Source organism: Dermacentor andersoni, chromosome 1, assembly GCF_023375885.2.
Source record: "Dermacentor andersoni chromosome 1, qqDerAnde1_hic_scaffold, whole genome shotgun sequence".
NCBI lineage: Eukaryota > Metazoa > Arthropoda > Arachnida > Ixodida > Ixodidae > Dermacentor > Dermacentor andersoni.
In genome coordinates this window covers 8,246,155-8,268,788 of record NC_092814.1, presented here as the reverse complement: position 1 = coordinate 8,268,788, position 22,634 = coordinate 8,246,155, and the positions used below count along the sequence as shown (strand labels likewise).

General features: G+C 47.2%; 1 protein-coding gene across 8 annotated transcripts in view; it reads left to right on the top strand.

Moving 5' to 3' along the window:
* Positions 1–22,634, top strand: part of Unc-115a (actin binding LIM protein Uncoordinated 115a) — a 558,372-nt gene that overhangs the window by 206,541 nt on the left and 329,197 nt on the right. For all 8 annotated transcript variants that reach the window (XM_050191443.3, XM_050191440.3, XM_050191439.3 and 5 more), the window contains one exon: positions 13,176–13,302. In XM_050191443.3, coding sequence (XP_050047400.1) covers positions 13,176–13,302 — 127 coding nt within the window. The remainder of the gene's footprint in view (positions 1–13,175; positions 13,303–22,634) is intronic.

The window sequence follows — 22,634 nt, the reverse complement described above, 5'->3', positions numbered from 1 at the left end:
TTAAGAAAATTGTCGTACTAACAATATTGCACAAAAGCTACCGCACTGAAATAATATACTAGCACATACTTGAAACACAATTTTATACTACAATAATAAATAGTGCCCAGGAACAACTAGAGAGCCTTTGTACTGGTGCACTTAAAAAGCAATATGCGAGACAAAATGTACTAAGACAAATGTGGTAGACAAAACAGTGCAAGATAGAGAAACAAATTGGGAAAAAGAAAACAAAGTGAAAGGAAGTTAATCATGCAATATGATTATCTACATATATACAAAACATGGGAAATGAACTCTGAAATATATCAGTACAGGCACAATAAGTTTTTTGCAGTAGAGCCATATATGACAGTGTTTATTGCAACAAGGCCAGGCAGAGAAGGCAGAATCGTGCCTGGTATACTGTCGCAGCACGAAAAATTGCACATGATCAAGAAACATTTGGGAACATATAATGCCATGGACCACCTTATACAGGAACAAAAGATCTGATTTAATCAGTCTTGAGTCTAGAGGTGCGAGTTCAGGTATATTTGAGAGGGCTGAACTATGGTTACCAGAGTGGCAAAAGTTGTGCTTGAAGATATCAATTTATTCTGGACGTGTTCAATGAGGTCAGAATTAATTAGATGTGCACGTTGAACCCCCATCTACGAAAGCATACTATAGTAGTGGAAGGCACACAGCAGAATACCATTTCAGAAACAGAACAGGGGAGTCGAAATCGTGCAATGTATGACATACAATTCCAAGAGTGTGAAAGGCAAGTTGTGCATATTTACCGTGTGAAGAGAAGCTTAGCATTTTGTCGAAGTACACACCAAGATCTTTTTCATCGACCCTGGCAGTGCAGCATCCCAAATGGTGTATGAAAATAGCACCTGGCGTTTTTCATGTATAACTTAATACTATAGTTTTGGAAGCATTTGAGTACCATATTGTTCCTGTACCAGTTTGAGAGTGAAAAAAGTGAGGTCGATGCAGTGGTGAGCAGTGTTGACAGCCTTAAATAGCTTTAAAGAGCCCCTCACCAGGTCCCATAGCAAATTTTGGTTATATGCTGTAAGATGCTACGTGTCCTCTAGGGAGCGTTCTGCCGCAAAAATTTTTCAAGTCGGCTCTTTAATAGTCAAAATAGAAATATTTCAGTGCCGCGAACCCATGATTTCAGCAGGCAGGCTCCACTGCATAGTGAGACTTCCTCTCCACTCGCCCTATCTAGCCTTCGCAAGCGAAATTCCTTCCCTGCATTTTCCCATGCTGGACCTCAAGGACCTCGAGCCTTTACTATTTTTTTCTCATTTTCTTTCCCCAGCGCAAAGCATTTCCGCTGACGGTGTCGCGCGCAAGCTTTTGTCTCGTTCGTGCAGAGCACGATTTTGCGTGCGGTGCACAAGGAAACATGACTAGCGGTATAATTCAGTACTGCATGAATACTGAGGCAGAACAAGCGGATCACAGAGCATGATCAAGCACTGGAGCACGGTAGAAAAGGGCATAGTTTCGACTGGCAATATGTCAAGCTGCGACATCGTGTCCCTGTGCAAGGCAGCAGATGAGCGGAGTGGCTGCAGCGCATCTGACTGTCGCTATTCGATTGGCGCCAGAATTTGCGCGTTTGCGGCCGTCGCTTTACACCGGAGGATTGCTACCACAATAGCGTTTCGTGAATCTGGTCTTGGGTAAACACAAGCGAGGGGACAGGGCCTGGCCGCTGACCTTGCCATTTCACGGGTTGAGCACAAGCCCAAACGTCGATGATCTGCACGGTGCAGCCACCTGGTGGCACAGAGCTCAACAAAACACAGTAGCAGTAACGAAGTGTATTCTTCTCTGCTGCTCGAGTAAATTTGTCGCAGGAGTGTAATCGTTAAAATGCTGTTTTTGTAGATGTTTAAAATGTTTTACACTTGGTTATAGCAATATTAGCTTCTTGTTTGGCTAGTTAAGCTCTGCGCATACAGGTGGATGGACCATGCAGACCAATCAGGCCGCTCATGCACGTCTACGCTAAAGTTCTTTCATCAGCTTGAGTTAATGCCTCCAGCTGTCTGTCGAAAGGCCCAGCCCGCCTGTGGTTATCGGAATACCAGACACGTTCGGCGCTGCGACATTGCAGAGGATAGATATTGGCAGCTCCAGAATCAGTTGCTCTTGCTCGCAACACTGTCCAAATAAAGATGGCTGTGACATTCACGTTCACGGCAGCTCTTTCGCTTGGTGCTGCTCTCGCATGTTTCTCGTGCATTTCCTAGAACTTCAGTACAAGCACTCGTGCACAGAGTTCTACACAGACGCTTCCAAGTCACATGCCGGAGTGTCCTATGCAGCCGTTGGTCCATCCTTCTCGGAATCCGATGTACTACATCCAGAAACAAGTATCTTTACGGCTGAGGCCTGTGCACTATTGTCGGCAGTGAAGCATATAAGAAAATCAAAACTCCAAAAATCAGTTATATATACGGACTCCCTAAGTGTTGTGAAGGCATTGATGTCATTCTGTAAGCACAAAAATCTAGTAATTAATGAACTCTATTCCGTCCTGTGTAAAGCATATATATCTAACCAGCATGTGCTTATATGCTGGGTGCCTGGCCATAGAGGCATTGAGGGTAACATTCTAGCAGACCAGATGGCCACATCAATTTCATAGCATGCAGTTAATCCTACCGCTACAGTCCCTGTCACAGACCTGAAGCCCTTCTTACAAAGGAGACTACGAAACCACTGCCAACGCATGTGGGACGCAGAAATAAATAACAAACTGCATGTGATAAAGCCACAGTTAGGTTCTTCGCCCTCCGCAACAAAATCGCGGCGAACAGATGTGCTATTCTGTCGTCTCAGAATAGGACACACATTTGGCACGCATAACTTTTTACTCACTGGAAATGATCCTCCAACCTGTGGTAGATGCGGGGAGAGGCTGACCGTCCTCCATGTCCTCCTGGAGTGTCGGGAAGCTGAATCTGAGAGAAAGAAACTTTTTCCTCTAGCATACCGGCAGCACATCCCCCTTCATCCTGTAATGTTACTCGGCCCAGAACCACTCTTTGACACCAACGCAGTCCTAGGTTTCCTGAAAGATGTTGTGTTACATGTTATTAGCCCCACACATTCGTAGTGTCTCTTCTCTTCAGAGGATGCCGCTGTGATAGCTGTTTCGTATAGCACATGCCTCTAGGCCCTTGTTTCAAGGGCTCTGGCGAGGCAGTAGTACTCCAGGTAATTTTACCATCTCACACATTCTCTATATTGCATGATTCTTTCACGATGGATTTTAAAGCTCATAGAACACGTCATTTGTCCTTGACATAATCTTATTACAGATAAATTTTACGCACTCTAGAGCGACCATTTTAAAGGCCCCTTTACAGCCACGTCACATCAACTTCATAGAACTCATACCTACACTGTGAACTCATCACCACGAACCTGGTGCTCTTTGGTCATACTTGGCCCTTGGGCCAATAAACACCATGCACTAATTAATTCATTCAATAGTGGTTTCTGAGAAACTTGCTTGGGTTTCCTTTGTAGCTTCATGCTACAGTCAGGTGCAGCACAGTTTTTCCCTTTCATAAATTCCTCGCCTTAAGGGCTTCCGCAGTACTGATCTGCTGTAATCTAATAGTATTCTGCAAAGTGAAATCAGGAATACCTTTTCTTCATATTTTGCATTTTCACATTTTTCAGATTTTTCATGTTTCGTGTTTTTCTTCGTATTTCACTCATATTGGCATTTACCAAGCTGCTCCAAAATAGACCATTCATGCTCCAAAGTGCCAAATTTCCTGCTCCCAGAGCTGCTCCAGAACTTCCTTGGCTGCTTCCATCCCTGAAAGTGTCGTGAATGCGATATCTCAAAAGAGCAACTTCATGTTGCAGATAAGCCATTCAGATAGCCCCCTGGTGCGACTTTACACGATTTCTAGATTTTTCACTGACTCACCTTAAGAAGCTGGTTACCCCGCAGGAGCACATAATGCGAGAGTTCCGCGCAGTACAACAAACATATAGCACTCAAGAGTTTTACACAGATTGTTGAAAGACATACGATTATGTGGGAAGCAGTGTCATATCGGGGAAGCTGGGAACGGATTGTTAGACTTCCGCTATGCATTTGCACAGCCGAATGTTATGCTCTGTGGATGGCATTTAAAGAAGTAGTAACTGGAAAACGCAAAAAATCAGTCATTTTCTCAGACTCCCTAAGTGCTCTTAAAAGCCTCAATTTAAAATCCAAGCAAGAACCTCTCATTGGCAACATCCTAAACACTCTCACGCATAAATTAAAACCACTGGACTCGTTCCTGTCGGGTCCCAAGTCATGTTGGGATCCTGGGAAATGAAAAGGCGGATATGTGAGCTGCTAATGTGAAACAGAAAACTGTATCTAAAATAAAGGTACCCTTGAGGGATGGGTTTAAACCTATTTGCAGAGCACTGAGTAAAATATGGCAGTGTTAGTATAACATGAACGATAACAAATTGCACCTCATCAAACTGGTGCTAGGTGAATGGAAAACCTGCTATCACCAAGAACGCTTCACTGAGGTAATATTAGCCAGACTGCTAATAGGGCACACACCTCGCACACAATTATCTACTCGCAAAGGAAGCACAGCAGATATGTGATAAATGTCAAGAACCATTTACAGTACTACACATTCTAAGTATATGCACTCATATTGAAAGACAGACACTTCAATGTTCTATGCGTATTGCACGTGCCACTATACCCTACTCTCATTTTGGGAGACTATTCACTTGTTCCTTTTACAGACGTAGTGAATTTTTTAGATGAAGTAGGCTTTCAGGACAGACTTTAAATAATGCTGGTTTTACTGTTTCTACCTTTGACTTTCTTTTCTAACACCCTGTGTCTGGTGCAGCAAAGCCTAAGTTGCTTTTGCGCCAATAGACTCAATTTAACTAACTTCAAACGAGCCGGAGTTTAAAAAAAAGGTGTTTGTGCTTATCAGGCCACCGAAAGGAGCAAGCACTTGTTCACGGTGTTGCTCCACTGCTACAGGTATGATGCTCAACTGTTTTCGACCTTAATAGGCAACTCTGCACTGTGACTCGTGTTGTATATCACATATAGCATCTCACAATATATAGGCAGTAACATCTGTCTTGCTCTCAAAATCTAAATGTGGTTATTCTACACTGAGGCTAAAAACTTATGTTACCCGGTCAGTATATCTTGGGATAAAAACAAATAATTCGTTTGTGAGTCAGGGCTGCAGCTTCCTTTTTATAGTTAGCTGATACGTACGATAAGGTCGCTTGTGTTCGATGAGTGGTGCTTGTTGATGCTTACAGTATGCAGTGTTCAAGGTAGGTTCTCAGGCTTGCGAACACGGCAGATGCCCGCCGCCGTAGAAATTCTCAAACCCTAGTTAAACGCGAAATGGGAATAACCAATTGTACCATTGGACAAAGTTGAGTTTCTTTCTGCAGGTTTCCAGAATTTAATGGTTTTCTTTTGGGCAAAGTCACTTGTATTAGTGTAGATTCATGACTTAGAAACGAACTGAACCAGTTGTAATGGAATTTAGGGGTGTGCACAGTGTCGGAAAGCGAACTAATGGCGTTGTGTGCAAGTCGAACGCTCCAAAGCTGGAACGAGCGCTGTTTGCTGTTGCTTCTAAATTTCTTGCAAGCAAATAAACTGACAACTCAAGGTGTTGAATGAGAAAACAGTATCTTCTGCTTGCATCGCTATACTAAAGCATGATATGCAAACGATATGTCGCTTCACGGCATAACATGCATTGATCAACTTGACCTTCCGAGACAGTTATCATTCCTGCTACCGTGTCTGCAGACAAAAGTACATTAGTGAGAATGTTCCTGCTGCTTAAAGCATTAGTAACACTACTGCTGGAGGAGAAAGCCATAAATGATATTACAACTCTGGCATTGAAGCCAGCTGTTGAAGAAGTGGAGGACAAAGTGACTCGTGACTGCAAGTGGTGGTTTGAGGCTCGGCTGGGCACTCTTCAGCGCGGCCAGCCAGGACTGGGGCCTGCTGGTGTAGACTGAGGGACCGTGCCATTCCCGCATTGGCGCCCGTAATGTGGGGTCCCGGCTGCATTCCGGGATGGACCATGATCATGGGGAAGGCGGGCAGTGCCCGTTCCATGGCCAGTAGGGACGCCTGCCTGTTCTGGTGCATGACCATCTTTGCGGTGCGAGCTGCACCCCTGGCGTTCGCTGAGGAGCGTTTCTGCCTGCTGCTCCCCTGTCAGTCATCGGGTCTGGCATGGGATACGGGGGAGGAGCGGTCTCTTACGGGCTGCTGAAGCTCCCGGTGCCACCATTAGAGTTGAGACCTGCCGGCGCGGTTACTGTATCAACGCAACAAGTTGTCGAAGCATGGAGACCACGCGTGGCTCCAAACCCGGCGGCGCAGCCGCGTCCAGCGGCTCCGAGATGTCGGAGAGCGACGACGACTGGACCGTTGATGGTAAGGGAGCCGCTAAGGCACGCAAAGGCAAACTGTCACAGAAAACGGCTTGGAAGAACTGCTCGTCGGGTAGCAAAGCCGAGAACAGGAGTGGAACGTCATCCTCGTCCTAGCCCTAGGAGGGCGAAGTCTCGGACACTGGCAGCGGTGCCTGGGCGCCAGTGGCAGCGAATACGACAATGACGACAATTCCGAAGAAGGAGTTCAACGACTGCTATGATGAGAACCTCATGGGCGCTTGAGGTCAGTTGCCAATGGTAGTAAAAGTGGCACAGTTCGAGCGACGATCATCATCTGCGATCTTCCCCTCCTGTTAACTGCGTGGTGCAGTGCCGTGTGGTCTCCGTGCGGTGGAATGGCAGCGAGCGGGCAGCTGCTGCTTCCGGCGACCTGCTGTATGCACTCGTCAGAACGAGGTCGAGGAGGAAGACCGGACCAGGTGTGCCTCCGGGAATGGTTTAGGGCCTTCTGGTTCCTCCAAGACCTCGACAACTCGGGGGCTCCACCACCTGGTCTGCCACATCTTCACAAAGCATATGTCCGGGATGCCAGCCAGATTTAGGGCCTTCAGGTTGCTGGAAGATCTTGGCGACTCGGACATTGCTTGCTCCGCCGATTCTCGTTTGGTGCAGCAGTCTGCTAGGTTTGCCCGCCGCTGGGGGTGTGGTGCCTTCACTGCAAGCTGCTGTGGGCCAGTGCCATCATCGCCTTCATAGAGGGAGGGGCATTATAGGAATTCTGCCATCGAAGCCAGCAGTCTAAGAAGTGGAGGACAAAGTGACTCGTGAGCGTAAGCTGTGGTTTGAGGCTCGGCTGGGCGCTCTTGGGAGCAGCCGGCCGGGAGTGGGGCCTGCTGGCGGTGATTGAGGGACCGCGCCGTTTCCACAATGAACAAAATCAAGTGAAACTCGAACATACATCACTATAATTTATTAAAGCACCTGCCTAAACAAAGCACACCCCATGATTTGAAACGCCAGCAAGATATTGAAAGTAATGTTCTACTCGCTGGGAAGAAAGAAGTCCAGAGTAAAGAGTTTGAACAAACTGGTATATTTTAATTTTTATTCTTTATTTACAAATACTGTTGGCTGTCTTAGCTGTAACAGAGTGGGTACAGCAAGTTTGCACATAGCGTAAAAAATGTAAACACCTTACAAACGTAAATAGGACATGAAGCAATGAATGTTGGAAATACAATGCATTAACCACAAAAACAAATAACCAAATACAAGCACAATATTTTGGCTAAGAAATACATGTTTGTAACATTGTGACAGGGACATCAGAAGCAGCATAAAAGAAAGACTATAGTATGTATTCTAGAACAGTGTGACAACGTTTGCACGACACCACTAAGATTCAATTTCATAAAAGGTTTTTTAACGCGTTTTAACGCTAAAGGTTTTAAAGGGACCCTGAAACGCTTTTGACGATTTTCTATAAACGTACTGAGTCGTTAGAGTAGGTCCTTCTGATCATTATTTGACATATCTAAGTGCTCCGCGTAAAGCGTGTAATTTATTATAAGGTTTTAAAAATGCACATCGCTGCCGATCGCAGCGCACTGCTCGGCGGAATTTTAAGCCGCCCCTACCCATATGACCGAAATCACCCATATGACGTCAGTGGGGCGAGCTATCCGATTGGCTGATCAGGGCGCGTGATCGATAATTTTTCCAACTTTATGGTAAACAAATGATCTTCGTAATAGTTGGAATGTTAGTTCATTTGTTTTTATAAAAAGAAAGTAATATAAAGAGAATGCACAAGAACAATTTTTCAGTACACCCAAGCACTTCCGGCAAACAGCAATGGTCGTCTGCTTGTATACAATGTACCCCGTTTTGAAGAGAGCTCCGCGGTCAGAGTCGGTCTTAGTCTTTTCGCGAGCACTATGATTCGACTTTGTTGCCTTGTGGACTGCAAAAGTAGCGACTGGCAATATGTCAAGCTGTGACATCACGTCCCTCTGCAAGGCAGCGTACGAGCGAACTGGCTGCTGCGCATCGGACTGCCGCTATCCGATCGGCGCCAGGATTTGCGCGTTTGTGGCCGTCACTTTACACCAGAAGATTACTAACGCAATAGCGTTTCGCGAGTCCGGTATTAGGGCAAACGCAAGCGCAAGGGGACAGGGTCTGGCTGCTTGACTGTGCCGTAACGGGATGAGCCATGAGATGAGCAGAAGGGCAAATGTGAATCATCTGCACGGTGCAGCCACCTGGTGGCAGAGAGCTCAACCATACACAGTAGCAGCAACGAAGTGTATTCTTCTTTGCTGCCGGTGTGTATTTTTCGCAGGAGTGTAATCATCAACGCGTTGTTTTTATAAATGTTTAAAATGTTTTACACTTGGTTAGAGCAATATTAGCGCTTTGTTTGGCTGGTTAAGCGCTGCGCCAACAAGTGTCTGGACCGTGCAGACCGATCAGGCCGCTCATGCACGTCTACGCTGAAGTTACTTCATCAGCTTGAGTTTATGCCTCCAGTCATTTGCCGAAATGATCAGCTTGCCTGTGGTTACCGGAATACCGAACACGTTCGGTGCTACGACAGATTGCTCGCAACGCACGCTGCTTCGATAACTCCGCTTGGGGTCTACGGCCAAGCGGCACGCGGAGAGGTCTCGCGCGGGCGGGGGCGGGTTCCAAAACAAACGGAAGTGGACGATGTGACGTCGCATCGTGACGCCGAACCAGTGAAGGCGGAGCTTAGTCCCGCTCGCTCGGCGAACGAGTTGAGGAGGAAAAGCGTGGCTAGGGAGGAGGGTAACTTCTAATCGCTTGTAGCTCCATTAATACGTAACGCTTCACTTAAATTGTGGTGCGAATGTCCTACTTAAGCTGTACCCTACGCGCCTACAAAATTGGTCCGAACCGTTTCAGGGGCCCTTTAAAGTCTTTAATGCTACTCGACTGCAAAACAGACGCCGGCAAACTGTTCCATTCCTTAATCGTTCACGGAAAAAATGATTAAGCGTACATGTCCAGGTATGCTTTTGGAATTGAGAACATGCAGTGATTGCCTGACCTGATGTTTCTAGCCTGCCTGTGAGCAAGACAGGGTGTGGTTTCAATATTGAAGTGGCCTTTTCATAACCAAAAAGAAATGCAAGTCTAGCTAACTTTCGCCATTGAGCCAGTGGAGGCAAATCAAGTATCAGTCATCGCCTTTTTCCTATGAGAAGTTTCCTATCCAAGTCTCTATCCGATGCGAGAGATGTCTGCTTCTTTTGCGAAAAGATGAAATCGCACATTGCGGTCTTTCTGCCACGATCACACGCATAATGGTACACATAAAGTCTTTCGGCATTTTTTTAATTATTTTTGGGCTTGTGCGAAGCAGCATCACGACTCTTTGAGAACTAAGAGGCATTCAGCACACGCATTGATAGGAAGTCCACTTTCGCTTCAAGCTTGAACCTGGGTGGGCGGTTTCTGGGCATGGCCACTAGGGGTGAGCATTTAGTTTGAGTCGCTATCTACCATTGGTAGTCAGTACAAACTACCAGTAGGCCGTTAGTTAGTAGTTAGTAACTGCATTTCTAGCACTTGCACAGGCAATGTCGTTGCTACCTTCCAAGCGCTAGGAAACGTACTAGACTTCAGGGAACTATTGAAGGTGCTTGTGAGAAAAGAGATAAGTATGCTTCCATACGTCTTATACAATTCGTCGTTGATGGCATCAGTGCCACATAGGAAGGTTTGGGTGCTTTATACACTTGAGAACGAGATCTTCATTGACTGCTAGCGTACACATCGTGCAGACTGAGAAGGAAGGTTACTTGAAGCATCTTTTACACCATATTGACCTGGGTACTAACCTTTGTCTTTGGGACTGCATTTCACCCACTGACAACTTACCGTAGTTTTCGCTGAAGATGCGCCTGTGTGATTGGAACTTACTGGAATGTTATTGATGGTTCTATGCTTTGTTGTCACTGAAGCTTGTGTAAGTTGATTGTATGTGGTACACGAATTGCGTAGTACTTTCTGCAAGACACGTGGGCTCCAACGACCGGCAGATGCGATTTTCGCCGATCGCCGACTGTGTTCGTCACTGTTGTTGTGCTTTGAGTGAAACTTACTTTTGTGGGCACAGGTGCACCCAATAAGTTAATCTATTGAGTTTTTCTGCTGTGTTTTTTTCACCGTCTCTACTATGTGACATCTGGTGGAGGTGCTGGTGCATTCATATACCGAATGCCGTGATCCAAAGCCAACGTCACCAAGGACCAGTGAGCTAGCCATCGGCAGCAAGGACTGCTACCAGAGTACAGACTTCTACCTGAAAAGATCAGGAAGTGCATGGCCACAATGGCAGCTACAATAGCAGCCCCAGTGTCGCCAACGCCGATTGTGTTGCAGCTTCCCAGGGAGCCACCGACCTTCTACAGATCAACACTTGAGGAGCCGGAAAGCTGGCTGCAGATGTATGAAAGGGTCGCTACATTTAACAACTGGAACAGTGACGACAAGCTGCGATGTGTCTTTTTCGCATTGGAAGAAGCCGCCAGCACACCTAGTTCAAGAATCCAGAAACCACCTCAACAATGTGGGACCTGTTCTGCAGCGGCTTCCTCCAGACATTCACAAGCCTCGTGTGCAAAGATTGAGCCCGTGCTCTACTAGAAAGCAGGCTGCAGCTGCCGAATGAGACCATCTCAACCTTCATGGAAGAGATGACCCTCTGGCATGCCAACCCGAAAATGTTGGAGGAGAAAGTCTGCTTCCTGATGCGGGGCGTCATGCAAGAACTTTTCGCTGGACTGATCCGCAACCCGCCGAAGACGATAGCAGAGTTTTTTACGGAGGCAACAATTGAGGCAACTTTAAAAATGTGCACTAGGCAATATAACCACGAAGTGCTCATGCTGCAGTGTGCAATCCAAGCATCTGGGATCCGACGACCTCCAAGAGAGCCATTGTGAATGAAGAACTGCGCCAGATCTTGCCTTCGTCGCAACCTCAGGTGGCCTCGGTCACTGACATGGTCAAGGAGGAACTACAGTGATCACTTGGAGTTCCTCAGGTGCAGCCACAATCGCTGCAACCCCAGCCAGAAGCGATGACATGCGCAGCTGTCGCCAGCTGCCATGGTCCCCCTGCACGCCCGTGCCAGGGCCCTGCAGCACGCCCGACTGGCGCCCAGTGCAGCATTCCAAGGAAGACCGATGTTTGGCGTGCCCCCAAGCACCATCTGTTCTGCTATCACTGCGGAGAAGTGGGCCACGTCTACCCCCGATGCGCATATTGCGACTTCGGACTGCGAGGGTTCACCATCAACGCATTGCACCCGCAGAAAGGTAAACAGCCTCATGATATCGCTGACTACCTTGCTGCCACTCACTGGAGCCCTTGACGACTATCCCGTTCGGATTCACCAGGCTGTTATCTGTTGCTGTAGTGCTGACCATACACTGGTTCAGCCCAGGGCCAGTCCATCAGCTTGTATCTGATAAACTAAAGGGACCAACCGATGGGGGTGCGGTAGCTGTTCGTCAAACTGATGGTCTTATGCCGACAATGAAGGCGCTTCAACGATGACAACATATCAACAAGATGCAGCCATCCTGACGAAGCCTAGAAGCAAACAATGCGCCGACAAAACCTGATCACTGCAACGGTTCAGCCGCAGGTCGACATGACGCAACTGTGATCTGATGCCAAGATCTAACTGCAGTGCAAGACAAAGAACCATGGACCTCATCGTGCTTCTCTACGGCCACGCAGTCACCGCTCTAGTGGACGCAGGAGCCAACTACTCCGTCATGAATGGACCCATGGCCGCTCAGTTGAATTGTTAAGACTGCATGGGAAGGCCTTCAAATTCGGACCGCTGGAGAACACCTAATAACGTCGACTAGAATCTGCATAACAAGCATTACTGTTCATGGCTGGACCTACCCTGCCACCTTTGTTATCCTCCAACAGTGTTCACGAGACATCATTCTCGGCATGGACTTCCTGAACCAACGTGTGGCGCATTCATAGACCTGAAGTTGGAATCAGTAATGCTGTCGGAAGATAGGCGATACTGCCGGAGAGCTCTTGTAATCACCGCACCTTGAGAGCGCTGGAAGATAAAGTAAGCACCCCACTTCGCTCCAGCATTCCCATTTCCGTCGGCACCAAAACACCTGCAGACATAGGTGTTATCAAGGGTGATCAACATCTACTGCTTGATCATGAAATTTGTTTCGCAAGAGGGATTGCTCAACTGCATGGAGGGAAAGTGAAAGTGCTTGCATGGGAGATTTTGAGTGTTCTGTATTTGTAAATAGAGAGCTCTATGTAGATTACCTATTTATTGTAGAATGTAAATAAGGTTGACTGCTTGCTGTTATCTGTAAACACTGATTTCAGTTAAGTAGGTGCTAAGCCTATTAGCTGCCATGCTTTTATCACCAGACTTGACTAAGGTCATCGAAATTTTGCAAAAGGCATATCATGCCCAGGGTGTCTTTCCATAGTTGAATTTTGTGCTAGTGAGTTTTATGAACAGTGTGTTAAAGTGATGCAAAAAGTTCCAACTGTCAGTGAATAAAAGGGAGTATTAAATAAATAGTGTCCTAATGCAGTGCACAATGTAGCTCTGTAGTGAATCTCTGGGATTGTATTCTCAGTGACAACTTATGAATGTGCTTTCATGTGGTGTGTGTGCTGAAGGACCTTTTGTTTTGCTTTTTGTGCAGAATGTGCAGGATGCTCGGATGATCTTAGGGAAGGTCAAGCCTTGATTGCGTTGGACAAGCAGTGGCACATTTGGTGCTTCAAGTGCACACATTGCAATGTTGTTCTTCATGGAGAGTATATGGGCAGGTAAGTGAAGTGCAGAAAGTATGCTTCCATTGAGCGTAATTGATCAAGTTTATTTATGACTAACAGCTTGCAAAGTCCAATACAGTGCAGTCCACTCATAACGATACCCCATATAACGATATATCGGTTATAATGATGGGTCGACATGAGAGTGTCATTTTATGCATTAGGTCTATGGGGAAAAAAAACATTTATAACGATAGGTTATTCACCGCATATCGGATATATTGATCAAAATTTTGCCGTCTGGACGGCATTTTCCGTGCCAAATAATCGTAACATTTGCGTTCCTTAGTTTCCTGAAACAAACGATGTCAAGACGAGGCGATGTTTACCTCCGTAAGTTCGTATCTGCCGCCATTACCGCACAGCGCGTGCCGCCCTGCCCGCGCACCGGAGAATAGCTGAGTAGGCGCAGCGCGCCAGAAGATGGTGCTAGCTGCTTCATGCTTGTCGTCGGCCACAGTCACTCTGAAAGAGACAAAGAAAAAGCGACTAGCAAAGCGGCACGGTGGTGCCCGTCCCGCGTCTCTCTCTCTCGCGATAGCAGGCTGATGCCACCGAAGCAGCGTGCAGCCAACGGTTCAACCTAGTTCGAAGATGGCGCCGACAAAGTGCAAAGCTGTGTCGCTTGACACGAAGATGGATATATTGCAGGACTCTCGATGCAGCTTCAAGGTGAGCGCTCTTGTGAAGAAGTATGAGCTCGCCCAGTCAACGTTATCAACCATCTTGAAAACCGGGGGCACCGCAATTGTGAAGGCAGGAGCTATCAGCGGCCATGCCGATCAGCGGAAAAGGGTTAGAGACCCTTTGTACGCCGATGTTGAAGAGGCGCTTTACCAGTGGTTCATCAGCAATTGCTTCAAAAAGGCGGGCTTTGTGCATAAGGATGAACTTCCCCAACCCACTGAGACCAACACTGTGGAAGCCGCTGACATAACCGAGCTCTGGGAGCTTGTTTCTACTGGTGACACAGGTGGTGCGTCGAAGGAGTTTTTGACTACAGACAGTGCTGCCTCATTCTGCGATGAGGTCACCGACGAGGCGATCGCCGAAGATGTGCTGTCTCGACAGACGGCAAAGTTGTGCGACGGTAGCAGCAACAGTGACAACGAGATTGACAGTGGCTCCTTGAGCCCGACCTTGATGTCCACGCAAAGTGCACTGTCGTCGATCGACTCCTTAATTGATTTTATGCATGCTAATGGATTGCGGCCAGTGTTCGCGCAGCAGCTGGAATCCATGCACACTGCTGTTGTGAAGCTTAAGCTGCCGCAAAAGCAAGCGCAGATTTCGGACTATTTCGGCGCGCCTAACCCTTGACACGGTCATTGGCGCTAAATATAAAGTTTGTTTTTCACGGCCTACCTTCTACATCATCTATTCTTTAGAGCAAGTAGTGAATTCGAAGCTGCAAAGGTATGTTCCGCGTTTTTTATTTTCTTAAATTTTTTTTATTAACTGCAGTCCAGATATTGCGATCATCGGTTATAACGATCATATTTTTCGTCTTTCTCGATATCATTATAAGTGGACTGCACTGTACAATGAATTTGCAGTTGAACCTGGATAAATTTAATTTGATTAGAAAAAAAATTTTGCTAAATCAGGAATTGCAACACACAAAAGCATGCTCAAGTAAGCGGTAACTAATACCTCCATGTCCCTTGTATAGTTTTCGGGGAGCATAACAAATGCCAAATTCCGTGAAACAAGTTTGTAGCTACATGTGTGAAGCACAAGCACTTGCGGATTCATAGGCATCATACTTTGCCCCTGTCCAATTTGCTGAAGGACTCACTTGTGAGCAGTGCTGCTTTTTTTGGGGTGCTGTATTTAGGTGCGAAAATGTAGATGGAATCCACTCAGATGGTCTGGAATAACGATAAAAAAACTATGAACATTGTGCACACAGGGACGGAGGATGCATAATCACTGTGTTTGTAACCTGTGAACGAGCCATGCTGCTCCCATTGCATCGGACCACTCACCCTAATGGGTGGAAGTTGGAATACTGTCCCAGGTTACAGTAATATGGTTCTTGTTCATTGCAATATCCACAGAGCACAGGCTAAGTGGATATGCAATAAATAGCTATCCAAGACTGCAGATATCATGTAATTACTTCACTCCGTGACTATACCATTCGTAATAAACTTGATTTACTGAAAGTGAAACCTGCGGTTATTCCTAGAAAGAAGTTTAGTTGAATTCACCCCTCATCCATTTTTCTTGTTAACACCACAACACTGCATCACCTCCAGGCTGACAGGTAGTCATGCTCTTGACAAAGTGACTGCAGTAGATGGCTATCCAAGACTGCAGATATCATATAATTACTTCACTCCATGACTTTACCATACTTAATAAACTTGATTTGCTGAATGTGAAACCTGTGCGTATTCCTCTCTCCCCCCTATCCAGAGTCGGAGTCAGTGAGCATGCACTGATCATCACTGAGTGCGGACTCATCTTTTTCTGAATTCTATAACATGTCTTCGCTTGCATCTAGTGCATTAGATATTCCTGTCTCCTTGAAGCTCTTCCTGAGGACATCGTTGGAAACCACTCTCCACGCTTCAGAAATCCAGCTGCACATCATTTCTACTAATGGCCTGTTAATTTTGCCACCTGGAGTGAGTGCATGCTGTCCTCCAGACGTCCAGTTTGTGTACAGCCTTCAGACGTTCTTGAAGGGCTTGTTCAAAGACGCATCCAAAGGCTGTAGCACTGAGGTGCGCCCGCCTGGAATTACAGCACTGTCAGTACACAGGTCTCTGAACTTATTCTGTACACTTTCTACGAGGTGCCCGCGAAAGCTGTCCAAAACAAGCATCAACGGATAAAGGAAAACATCCGGCCGCCGACCCCAGACTGTTTCAATCCAATTCACCATTAGCTGCGTGGTCATCCAGCCTTTCTCTTGCGCCCTCACGTAGATGTCTCAAGGGAAATTTTTCTGCAGAAGCGTCTTGCACTCTCTTGCAGAAGCGTCTTGCAGTCGAGAAAGGCAGCAGCTTACGCCCATCCGCTGTCACTTCCAACATAACAGTGCATCTCTGCTTCTCGGCGCCAGATGTCTTAATAAGCACACTTCATGCGCCTTTCTGTTCTACAGTCGTGTTTTGTGACATGTTGAAGCAGAGAGGAGTTTGGTCTGCATTCCCAATCTGAGACGGAATAAAGTTTTTTGTTGTCGAAGGCATATAACAAAGTGGTGAAAATTCTCCACCTTGTCTTCGTAGGCAGAGGGCAAGTGTTGACACGTCATTGTTCGCCTTCTCAGGGAGAATCCATGCTGTTGCGTGAAGCGCGTTGTCCCGCCGGAACTTGACATTCTTCGATTCCCTGCTCACTGGCAGTTCTGCGCGCCTCATGCTGCACTACCTCCAGGGACAGCGCACAAGCATCCTGTCGTGGGTCCCGTATGTACTGAACGAGTCACACCTCCACTTGCGGATACTTTCCAGACTTGGGCCCGTGGAAGGCCTGTCATGACTTATTAGTGGTTTGAAGTTCTTCCCGCTTATTTCGCCAGTAATGAATGCGAGTTTCTTCAACCCTGAAATGTCTGCCTGCATCATGGTTCCCATGCTCCAGTGCATATTGTACAGCTTTTAGTTTGAATGCAGCCATGTAGCTTGCGTGCTTTCCCGTTGTGGAACACAAAAGAATAGCACCAGTCCGAGCACCGTTTTCATCATGGCGAAATGTGGCGCATTGATGGTGATGACATTCTGACTTGTGTCGAGTCGCCCCCTGATATTGCACGTGTGGCCTCCGAGATTCTTGCAGCTTTCAGAGCTGCCACAGCGAAGCGCACGCATCCTCCAAGATAGCCACATTCAATTAATGATTTACGCTGCATGCCTCTACACAGATTGACAGTTCACCTGACTTTAGATGAACAGATGTTGGTGACCCATACCATCACCAGGGAAACATTCAGTGAGTACTATCGCAGTGCTGAGTTTGGGGTGTGTTCGTTACGCGAAGAAAAAATAAATTCAGATTTTTGCGACTTATATCGGGGTGCATTCAATACGCGAAAAGTTGAGTCACTTTAGCATACGCTAAAACGGATAAAGGTGAAAGCCTGCACACTCACAAAACATTCATTAAATTACTGGACATTCTCATTCGAATTCGTTATTACATCCTATTATTTATTTCCTCCCATCAAAGGTCGTGGGTTTGAGTGCCTTAACTCTATCTTAATTAACTGTCATTTAAATAACTTTACCTTAACACCAAAGGTCGTGGGTTCAACCGTCAGTGGTGCAGGGTGTCTACCAACCAGGAAAACCGGGAATGCTCAGGGATTTTGAGTAGTCTTGAAATACTCGGGGAAAACTCAGGGAATTTGTGCTTCTATCAGGAAAAATTAGCAATAACTTTATTGAAAGGGAACGAAAGTCGCAGTAATGCTGGCTCGAGTAACAGAGAGGAATCGTAACGAATGGTCTTTGACGCCGCATCATCAGCTGAGGAGTTGTCAGAGTACAGTCGACGAGCGACTTTCTGGACGGACGACTTCGTGGCACCATTACGTACCCCATAGGGTCAATGTATAAGGACGTCGAAAATTTCGGACACAAGAACCATTCGCCGTCCGATTTTCCTGACTTTTTGCCGTGACTGCAGGTCTGAAACGGCATTAATGAAAGCCACAATCGCTGCCATTTTGATAACCTCGCCACCTCAAACCGGCACACTCGCACGCAGATCCGCTGGCAGCCGTAGCCACCACCACGGCAATGCTAGGCCTAGCTGCGTCGAGGTTCGCTATTAAGCTCCTTGCAGTTCTGTGCCATGTTTTTCATTGAAACAATTAGCCGCTGTCAGCAATGACACCGACACCGCCTTTGTGATCATCGCTATTGGCTTCGAAGTTCGGAAAGCATAGTGCTTTGAATAATGCTGGTTTCCGAAAGCCAGCTTTGCCTCATTACAGAAATGTTACGCTGTAAAGCACAAGTATGGGAAGGGCAACTGTCACGGGACACAGCATGTATTCCTTAATTATGCACGCGTGCACCCGCCATCTCCCACATAGTATGAGCACCGATATGCCTAATAAGTGTACTGGCAGGCCTTCAGAGGTTTTTCGTGCGTGCCTGTGGCAATTTGAGCCCTTAAGGGCTGTAAAATACATGCATTCATTTTTTCGGACGCTTTCGTGGCCCCTAGGGAGTCCGAAAAATCGGACGCTGACTGTACAACTGTCCAAGAGGATACTTCAAATAGTCCGTGGGGTGAATACGCAGCCGAAGGAGAATAAGAAGACAAGGGACCTACGCATTGAGAAATGAACGGGAAAGGAAGCATACCGACGCATTTTTGAAGGAGCTTGCCCTCTAAAAGCAAAGTGTTGGCTGACGCCGAGATACAGCTGCCCCTCCTCCAAGCAAAAAAAAAAAAAAAAAAAGAACACACCCTCTTTAGGACAGTGAAACGCAACACTGTGGTGTTGTGCGCCGGCTGAGAGCATGTCAGGACAGTTGAGGTTGACTTACCAGCTGTTGCGAGAATCTCACTTTATGAGAGAATCATGAAGTTCAGGCCTCAAACCAATTAGCTTGCTATCAATTGATAGAAATAGCTCATATTCAAAAATATTCTGGATGCATTTCTTTCTTATTCGCATTTGAGAATGGTCGACTCGATTTGCAGTGGGTTTTACTATTTCTCTCGAAGATATTTTTTTCGCTGTGCATTTTACTAACCCTTCCCTTCTGTTTTCTTTTTGAATAAAATAAACACTATCCCTTACTATTCAAACTGGATTAAGTTGTTTTTTGTTTTTTAACATGCTTATTAGAGAGTAACACGATTGAGTGACATGATGTAGAGAGCCCGTCTTGACATAAAACAAAGTTCTGTGTCACTCAGGGAATATTGCAAAGGCACTCAGGGAAAACCTGAAAAACTCAGGTAATTTGGGAATGTCACCTTGGTAGATACCCTGGTGGTGGCACCATCAATTTTGGTGCTAATGAATTTTAGTCTAGATACCCTGGTGGTGGCACCATCAATTTTGGTGCTACTGAATTTTAGTCTCACCAAAGGTCGTGGGTTCGAGTGCCTTAACTCTGTCCCTAGCGCGCCCATTGTGCATCGTTAGCCCACTAACGATGGTTTGAAGCACCATTTTCTAGACCTTCCACACCGATCACGGACGCACTGCGCTATCAGATGTGAAGGAGAACTATATTATTATGTTATTATCGCGAGATGCTCAAGATACGAGCTGCCGCGAGAATGACAAAGTGGGTCTGTGCCCTTGGCGTGAGCGAGTGTCGGACTGGCTCTCTGGCTCCAGTGTAAATAGCCTGTAAATAGCCTCTTTCATCTGTGTCTTTCCACACGTAACATTCTGGTGGAGGTTAGCAATCCCCGTCCTCGCCACGAAACTCCGAAGTGGTCGGTACATCGAGCTTGTCACCATGCCTTCCGGTGACGAGCCCGTGTCTGCAACGGCTTTGGCTTGTCTGACTGCTCCACTTGTCACGGTTGCCCAACATCGCGACCCTGGTGAGTTCTCTGGCCTGGAGGGACAGGATGTTGACGAATGGATCAACCTTTATGAACATGCCAGCGTTAATAACAGGTGGGACCCAACCATTATGCTCGTCAATGTCATCTTTTATCTTGGTGGCACCCCATGCGTGGGGCACCCGACGCATTACGAGAGAACTGGTAGGGACAGTTTCAAAGAAAAGCTACGGGAACTGTTCGGCGACCCCGATGGGCGCAAGGTTGCCACGAGAAAGGCTCTTGCGTCTCGTGTTCAGACACCTACAGAGCCATACGTTTTATATGTACTCGACATCTTTGCTCTATGTCGGAAAGCTGACGATGCTATGTCTGAAGCAGATGAAGTGGCACATGTGCTTAAAGGCATCGCCGACGACGCTTTAAATTTGCTTGTTTTTGGCAACATCTCGACTATCCGCGCTATCATAGAAGAATGCCGTCGCCTTGAACAAGTGAAGAGTCACCGCATCTCACACCACATCACACGACTACCCAACACTGCTGCTATGTCGACATGCGAGGGTCGACAGCGTCAGACTACCACCTGTGATGACGTAACCCGTATTGTTCGCCGCGAACTCGAGGCCACCTGTTCGCCAGCGTTCTCAGCGACGCCTCCCGATCCACCAGCAATCACTATAGCAATGATTCAGGCTGTCGTCAGACAGTAATTTGAGAACATGGGTCTGAACTCCATGTGTTCAACTTCTCAACCCAGCGTTCCCCCAGTTCTCTAGCAGCCCTCCTCGTCCCTGGCAGTCTTTTTCTTCCACATCTCACCGCAACCCGTCCGAATGGCGTACCCCTGATGACTGGCTGATCTGCTTCCACTGCTGTTGCATCGGCCACGTCGCTTGTCACTGCCACAACCGATAGCCACCACCTCCTCGGGACATACGCCGCTGCTTATTCCCGCACCTTTGGACCTTTTGTTCCCTATACTACCCGCCATGAACCCACTACCGCTGATGCTGCTGCTCCGAACATTCGCTACAGCCACTCGCCCTCACCTCGACGCCATCACTCTCATTCGCCCCAACCCCTTCGCTTCTCTTCGCCACCTATCGCCTCCCAGATCCAGCCAGAAAACTAGGCACTGGAGCTTCTGGAGGTGAAGCTGCATTGTTGACCCTGCCCTCAAATCCTCTGCTCACATTACCTATGAACCAAAACCTTCTTGACGTTGACGGCTATCCTGTCACGGTACTCATTGATACAATAGCACATCTTTCTATTATGAGTGCTGCCTTCCGACGACGACCGAACAAGCTCCTCATCTCAGCGTCAGCACGCGACGTCTGCGTTGCGGATGGCGGTACTGTGCCTATCATCGGCATGTGTACGGCATGTGTTAGCATCGCCGGCCGCCACACTCCTGTACTCTTCACCGTGATTGCTCATTGCCCCCACGATCTCATTCTCGGCCTCGACTTTCTCTCTGCGCATTCTGCTCTTATTGACTGCTCTGCCAGTACCCTTCGCCTTGAGTTGCCCATTCTCGCAGAACTTTCTGATGCACCCCAGTGCCGCCTACGCCCCACCGGCTTTATTCGCCTGCCACCAAAATCAATAGCCTATATTGAACTCTTGTCTTCCCCACCAGTCCCTGATGGCGAGTACCTCGTCACTCCTTTGCCCGACATTCCACTACAGTATGACGTTACCGTGCCTCACAGTATACTTACTATTACTGCGAACCGCACTTTCATGCCTATCTTTAACTTTGGATTGGCAAAGCAAATTCTACCGCAAGGTATTTGCCTTGCCAACGTTGATTGTCTCGGCGACCATCACGTGGCATCTTTATCGGCCGATGCTTCTTGCGAGCTTAGCAGGCCCATCGTGCCAGCCTCGGCCGCCGATCCCAAGATACAGAAAATGGTTGCGATGAACCTGTCTTCTGTGCAGGCTCAAGACCTTTACAAAGTGTTATTGTCCTACAGAGATATTTTCGACTTCGACGATCGCCCTTTAGGCCAGACGCTCGCGGTCAAGCACTGGATTCTTACTGGCGATGCTACTCCTATTCACCGACGACTGTATTGAGTTTCTGCGTCGGAACGCGGAGTAATTTAAAGTGAACAAAATGCTAGATAAAAACATCATTGAGCCTTCTTCGAGTCCCTGGGCGTCACCTGTAGTGTTGGTTAAGAAGGATGGCATGTGGCGCTTCTGTGTAGACTACCGGCATCTGAACAACATTACTAAGAAGGACGTCTACACGCTCCCACGTATAGACGACGCCCTTGACTGCCTCCACGGTTCCAGCTATTTCTCTTCTATTGATCTTCGTTCTGGATACTGTCAGATTGCTGTTGACGATATGGACAGGGAAAAAAACTGCGTTCATCACACCTGATGGCCTATACCAATTTAAAGTAATGCTGTTTGCATTATGCAACGCCCCAGCCACCTTTGAGCGTATGATGGACTCCTTGCTCGGAGGTTTCAAATGGTCCACATGTCTCTGCTACCTCGACGACTTCATCGTCTTCTCGCCCACGTTCGACACTCACCTTGAGCGTCTAGCAGCTAACTTGATGTATTCCGAAAGGCCAAGCTGCAACTTAACTCGTCCAAAAGTCGTTTTGGCCACCGCGAAATAACTCTTTTGGGCCACCTCGTTGACGCTTCCGGAGTACAGCCTGATCCCGACAAAACTCACGCTGTCCGAGACTTTCCGATTCCGAAGACAGCCACAGACGTTCGAAGTTTTGTAGGGCTATGCTCGTACTTTCGTCGTTTTATTCAAGATTTTGCGGCAATTGCTACACCCCTCACTTATCTTTTGA